Source organism: Mercenaria mercenaria, chromosome 18 (genome assembly GCF_021730395.1).
Source record: "Mercenaria mercenaria strain notata chromosome 18, MADL_Memer_1, whole genome shotgun sequence".
Lineage (NCBI taxonomy): Eukaryota > Metazoa > Mollusca > Bivalvia > Venerida > Veneridae > Mercenaria > Mercenaria mercenaria.
Window position 1 is genome coordinate 26,785,076 of NC_069378.1, and position 7,146 is coordinate 26,792,221.

Genomic DNA, 7,146 nt, shown 5'->3' on the forward strand with positions numbered 1-7,146 from the left:
TATTATATGAAGGAACATTAAGGCGGTTGATTTACTGTCATATGTAGATTGAAGAAACTCTTGTGTTAAACAATGTACTAATGTATTAAACCCAAATAGTCATTTAACAAAATGTTGATTTACTTTTCATATTACATTGTAATGTGTCATACATACAATTAGCTTCCTGTTTATTTAATTTTTAAAAATTTTATTTGCACTTTACATTACAGAAAACATATGAAGAAGCCATGTCCCAACCTCAGCCCTCATACAGACGTGCTCCTGGTACCCCTACAATACACATTAGGAACCAGCCGCCGTCCATGTTACAAGTTTCACATTAAATGTCTTCAAAAATGTGTAAATGTTCTAGGATAAAGATTAAATTGTAAATGATGGATATAATTGTTGCAATTGTAAATATCCTTGGATATATATTACGGACATTCAGAGTGGTGTAGCTTTGTTACACAATGACATTTAAGTTGTAAATGTTCTTAGATTTTGCAGTTATTTCTAAATATGTTTTAAGATGATTCTTAAAATATGAAACTTGCACAATGGGTGAATTGCTGTTTATAAATATACTGAAACAAAGTTGTTTTTTTTAAATAGAATTGACATAATTTATAAATGTTCGAGAAACTAATTGCCTTTAATAGAAATTAATTTAACTTGGCTAACCAAGGGTTGTGGATTGAATCTTGTCTGAAGTAAGCTTAATACACCCACCTGGAGAGTTCAAGCATGAAATTTGTGCAAACATTTACCATGTGTAGATCTTTGAAAGGACATTTTGAAAATTTTGAAAAGTTTTTGAAATCGAAAGTATTTGTTATTACATGTGTAATTGTAAATTAAGACCATATTCATATACAAAATGATGTATCAAATTTTAGGCAATATTTATTTGCAATGGCATGCCTGATTTTAATTTCTGTTGCTGTTTGCATAAAAAGAAATGATATAATTGAGAGGTGTGAGCAAAACTGTAAATATGCATGTGGACCTCTTTGAAGCTCGGATCCCTCAGTACTGTAACAACATTGCAAGGTTTACAAGCCCCTGTCATAATGTTTTTTGAGGGCTTATTAGAACTAAAGCAAGGCAGAAAATTTGTAAGATCAAAGAAAGCCAAAAAGATACTTTTTTTTATTGATTTATGATAACCTGTTAAAAGATGAACTTAAACTCATGATTTTTAAGATATGTTTTTGAATTATTACAGTTATTTAAGTAAGTGTAATAAAATATTGTTAAAAACTGCTGATAGATTTTATCTTGTTAATGTTTTTGTATATACCATATTTTCCTTAAGCATAATTTTGTAAATTGTGTATTTCTTTTCAGGCGTATTAGTACGATTTCAAAGGACTTTTTTAGCTTTTGATTTCTTTTTAAACATCTCCTTTGTCATATAGTTTGTTAAGTATGCAACAGACATTGTAATGTAAACTTTATAAGTTTTTTAGTACATGCTTGAAAAGTATGTAAAGATGTAATTTGGACTTAATTTTCGGTATATCAGATATTAGGTGTTAGTCAAAATACATTGAGAAGCATTTACATGAACTTGCAGCTTGCTGGCAGCAAGTGGTTCTCCCTTTGCGACCAGTGCAGACCCAAGATTAGCCTGCACACCCATGCAGTCTTATGATCTGCGCTATTCGCTATTCAGTCAGTAAATTTTCAGTGAACACCCTTTCGAATAATAAGTGGTACCATCCAAATTAAGTGATGGACTGGCCATTTTAGAAATTTAGCAGGCTTAAGGTTGACTTTACTAGACTGAATATGGAATTTCAGGAAGTATTTACTACCTACACATTTACTACCTTTTTTAACTTGTGTGAGGTATCAATGGAATCCATGCCAAAATTATAGTGTCTTACTGAAAGAGAAGACTTAGTAGATAGGTACATTTATATTTATTCTGTTGAAAATTAAACATGTTTGCTAATTTATTTTTGCACTATGGGTATCTTGAAAAGTTTTTTTTTTAATTTTAACTACTCAAAAACACAATTATACATTGAAGTAAAATTGCATTTATGCCCAAAAGGGGTTCAACTTCAATGTCGATTTAAGTTATCTTGTTAGACCAATGTTTTCTTTTCTTTTTAAATATCAGAATCTTGAATTCATTGTCATTTTAAAGGTTTTGTATAAAGAACAGTGCACTATTTTTATGCTGTATATTTTATATTGCACAACTGTGCTTGTACTGAGTATGTGATAAAAACGTGACTGTGATAACTTAATTTTTATTTTCCTTACCAAACTTTTACAATTTCCTTCTATACATACAATTTATCATTTTCTCTAAGAATCTTAGTGTGTGAAACTGTTGATTCTTGATAAAAACAAAGCACAAAAGTTAGTTGGCACTGAACTGATCGTTTGCATAACGTTCCTCGGGATATTGTAGACGTGGTTTACTGTCCAAATTCCGAATGTGACAAAAAAAAATTGAATACCAAAATTAGAGGAAATGTTAAAGAGTGCTGTTAAATTTGTGAAATGGCATCTGTTACACTGGCCAAAACAAAATCACATATTTTTATAGAAATATTCACAAAAAGAAGAGGATTTTAGTTTTTGTGAAAATAACTTTGTTTCCGATTTTCTTTTTCTGAAAAGTGGCAGGAGGATTTAACTGTAACAGTTGTATTCTGTATTTTGTTTGAAGGAAAAGGATAAGAAAAAAAGTTTTATGTATTCCTTTTTGTTTAATTTATAAGTTTTATTTCAGCATTTATGCTGTAAGTAATACTGATGTAACAGGTCTATTAGATGAAATATTGCACCATTAAAATAGACTCTTCTTTAAGTTAAACATATATGTTTTTAATTCTCCTATATTAAGATTTCTTGTTTAAATACACAGCTGAATTCTTATATACTTGTTTGTTCTAATATGAGAAATATGGTTGAACTTTCATTACACTTAGGTTTTAAATGAACAGGCCTTAAGGTTACAATAATGAGTTTGGAGACCAGTCTCCATGTGGAACCTTGCTATTGGTTAATTTGAAAATTGAGTTCAGAATCAACTAATCAGATGCTGCAACTTTGAGACTGGTTTCCATTTTAGGTTTTATAACCTGGGACACTAACTTTCTCACATTAAGCCACACGTAAAATTTATAGAGAAAAAAATATATATAAAAAACATTTTACATAGTCTTAAATATACGTATTTTATTTGGGGGATCACACATATATTATTATTAGTATTATTATTCCACATCTGATTTAACCCTTATCATGCTGGACACGATTGATTCTACCTTTGCGACCAGTGTAGATCATGATCAGCCTGCACATCCATGCAGTTTGATCATGATCTGCACTGTTCGCTATTCAGTCAGTATCTTTTTAATAAACACCCCTTCAACAGTTAATGGTACTGTCCAAATTGAAAGATGGACAAGTTCATTATAGAAATTTAGCAGGGTAAGGGTTAATAGTGAAACAATATAGTGCTTCATGTGGTCAAAATTGTTTTCTTTGTGATGAAAGCAACAGACTGTGCACAATTTTAGTTCAATGCATATTCAGGCTGTATACCTTTTCTGAGGTTTTCAAAATTGCCTTAATTTTCAAATTGGCTGCCAACATGTCCAAATATATATATATAGTGTAGTGTATTGTGTATGAGAATACTTCATAATATATTAATATATAAAAATATAAGTGATTTGAAATTACCGATAAAAATAAAATAAGTAAACTATGAGAAAGTTAGTGTTTATTTGGGGCCTGTAAAACACTTGTGGTAGAGATAACCTAAACTTGCTTTGTAAAAATTAAAGATATAAAGAAAAGAAAATATTTTTTTGGTGTCTCTTGCCTTTCAATATAAATCTGTAAAAGTTTATCAGAAATAAAAGAAATTCTGTTAGTAGTTAAGTTGTTAAAGCTGATTATGGTAAAACCACCAGATTTATGTAAATAAATTTTTGCACCCAACCGCCATTTGTAGGTGATTATAGTATTAAAGGACAACTTAGTGAATATTCAGTGTTTTCTAGGCATGATTTACACATACAATGGTGTTTTCTTTGTTAATTATGCGAGCAAGCTCTCTCAGAAAAGTCTGATACATTAGTAACATAATACAAAATGTAATGTGATATAAAATAACAGAAATTTAGATCTAGATGTGTGTCCATAGGACAAAGGTGCCCCCCTCCTGTCACTGTACATGGTTTCATGACCTTAGGAGAACTATTTTTAGCTCGACTTTTCGAAGAAAAAGTAGAGCTATTGCACTCGCCCTGGCGTCGGCGTCGCCGTTGGTTAAAGTTTTTGATAAAGTCAAATATCTTTGTTACTGTCAAAGCTATTGACTTGAAACTTAAAATAGTTATTTACTATCAAAGTCTACACCAGGAGAAACAATCCTTATAACTCTGATTTGAATTTTGACAGAATTATGCCCCTTTTTAACTTAGAATTTTTGGTTAAAGATTTTGATAAAGTCAAATATCTCTGTTACTATCAAAGCTTTTGACTTGAAACTTGAAATACTTATTTACCATCAAAGTCTACACCAGGAGAAACAATCCCCATAACTCTGATTTGAATTTTGACAGAATTATGCCCCAATTTAACTTAGAATTTTTTTTAAAAAAATTGATAAAGTAAAATATCTCTGTTACTATTAAAGCTTTTGACTTGAAACTCAAAATAGTTATTTACTATCAAAGTATACACCAGGAGACACAATTCCCATAACTCTGATTTGAATTTTGACAGGGATATGTCCCTTTTTAACTTGGATTTTTTTACTGGCAAAGCTCTAATTCAGAGTCAAGCACTGAGAAAAGTCGAGCGCGCTGTTTTATACGGACAGCTCTTGTTAATTTGTTTGCAACACAAACTTTTAAGAACTTCTTGTGTATTTTTCACTAAGTCAAGGACCATGACTCTGGTCTAGCTGATTGAAATCCCAAAGAGAACACCATTTGCATAACTTCACATGCTATAAAACAGTCCTCTAATTTTTATGACTGCAGATCTACATTTTGAGATACATGGGATACAAACATATTTGTTCACCAAGTCAAGGGCCGTATGTCTGGTCTTGCACATTGAAATAAAAAAAATCAGGTGCACAAATTCACATGCTGGATAATATTCCTACATGATTTTGTGACTCTAGGTGAAATTTATTTTAAGATACATGCAACACAAACAAGAATTTAAATTACTTTATGTGTATTTTTCATTAAGTCAAGGACTATAACTCCAGTCTGGTTGAGTGAAATCCAAAACAGAACATCAGATGCACAACTTCACATACTATATAAATCTGACACCTAAAGTTTTATGACTGAGTCAAATACTTTTTGAGATACTTGCGACAAAAACTTGTATCCCATTTACACATATATTTGACAATCAAGGGCCATTAATTCTGGTCTGACTGACAGAAATCTGGAACATAATTACAGGTGCACAACTTCACATTCCTATGATGTTGCATGACCCTAGGTAAAATATTTTTTGAGTTCTGTGCGACACAACTTTTATACTTTTTTATGCATTTTTGACTAAGTCAAGGGCCATAACTCTGTTCTGGCTAAGAGATATCTCTAATAAACCCCCAGGTGCACCACTTCACAGTCTGAATAATATTCCTGTAATGTTTCATAATACTGGGTCAGATACTTTTTGAGATACATACAACACAAACTTAGGCCCCTTTTATGCATACTTTTTTTAAGGACAATAACTCTTGATCTGGCTGTGTGAGATCCAAATTAAAAACCCTGGTGCACAACTTCCATGCTGAATAACAATCCTCTGAGGTTTGATGACTCTAGGTCAAATACTTTTTGAGATATTAACGACATAAATTCAGATGGATGGACAATGGCAGCTCTGAAGTGCACCCCACCCCCAATCCCCCCTTCCCCCAGTGTAATAATAAAGGAGTAAAGGAAACATTACTGAGATGCATATTATATTTTACAAAGACTAAGATCCAATAGAAACATAAACGTTCAAAGAGCACGGCCCCTGATACACAAAAAATATAGCAATATGTATGGATGTGTTCATCATAATAATATACACAAGAGTTCATAGGCAAACTTAAACAATTAAAGACAACAGGACAGAGCAGTTGTGCTCCTAAGAACGACCATTGCCAAAACATCACTGGGGAGTTTTAACCGGTTGATGGTGCACTACACCTCACCTGAATCCCCACCATGTCGCAAACTGAACACATTGAAATTATTTCAATATCACTATACATTATAGTTAAAGGGGAAAGTAAACACGCCCTCTAGCAGCCATGTTTTATGACGTCTCTGATAATTCAAACATTCTTGGTTGAAAGTCACCCAATGGACAATTCTGAGAAATTATTTTGAAATCTGACAAGCAGTTTCTAACAGTAAGATTTTTAAAGTTCCCACTACATACCTATAGGGAACAATGATGTCGCCCTAAACGGGCCATTTATTTTTTGATGACCTTGAATAACTAGTAGAAGAAGCTGGATGAAAATACTTCGAAATAGGCCACGTAGGTTTTGACAGGAAAAGCGAACGATTCTAAATAATTTGCGACCGTTTACTACATCATGGATAAAATATGGCCGAAGAGAGCGGGTCCACTTTTCCCTACAGGAACTTTTTAAAAGATCATCTTGTCGGTATTTTCAAATAATTTCACACGTACACTTATTACTTACGTTCCTTATTTTTTTTTACACATAGTTGTTTCTCGAGTGCAAAATCTTCATACGCTTTCGCCTAAGCCACTGAATGGATTTAGAAATAATCTCGCATTTTTGCTTTGTCAAGAATTAAAACGTGGATACCGGGGTTGTTGTATGCGAGCGTGCGCGCGCGCGTGTGTGGCGCGGGATGAGGAGTGGATATTTTTCTCCGTATGGCTATATGGAAAACTTAGAAAACGTTCTGTCCTGAATTCCGATTGGATAACTCTGTCTACTGTTATTGTTACCCGTTTTTAGCTGTGAATCTCTTACAAGCATTGGTGAAATCCCGGATGCTGTCAAATCAGTCACCCGCCCCCATCCCCTTTACATTAGATAAAGAACATATTTCGAAGTGTAATAGCTGGAAATCTGATAACCGAACTTTCGTGTATCCGGATATCATTCACTTTACGAACCAGTACTCA

The 7,146-nt window shown here is 32.7% G+C and overlaps 1 protein-coding gene across 3 annotated transcripts in view; it reads left to right on the forward strand.

The window, feature by feature from the left end:
* Positions 1–2,880, forward strand: part of LOC123538560 (kinesin-like protein KIF9) — a 36,273-nt gene extending 33,393 nt beyond the window's left edge. For all 3 annotated transcript variants that reach the window (XM_053529920.1, XM_053529921.1, XM_053529922.1), the window contains one exon: positions 213–2,880. In XM_053529920.1, coding sequence (XP_053385895.1) covers positions 213–326 — 114 coding nt within the window. In that variant the 3' untranslated portion in view covers positions 327–2,880. The remainder of the gene's footprint in view (positions 1–212) is intronic.
* Positions 2,881–7,146: the final 4,266 nt, after the last annotated feature.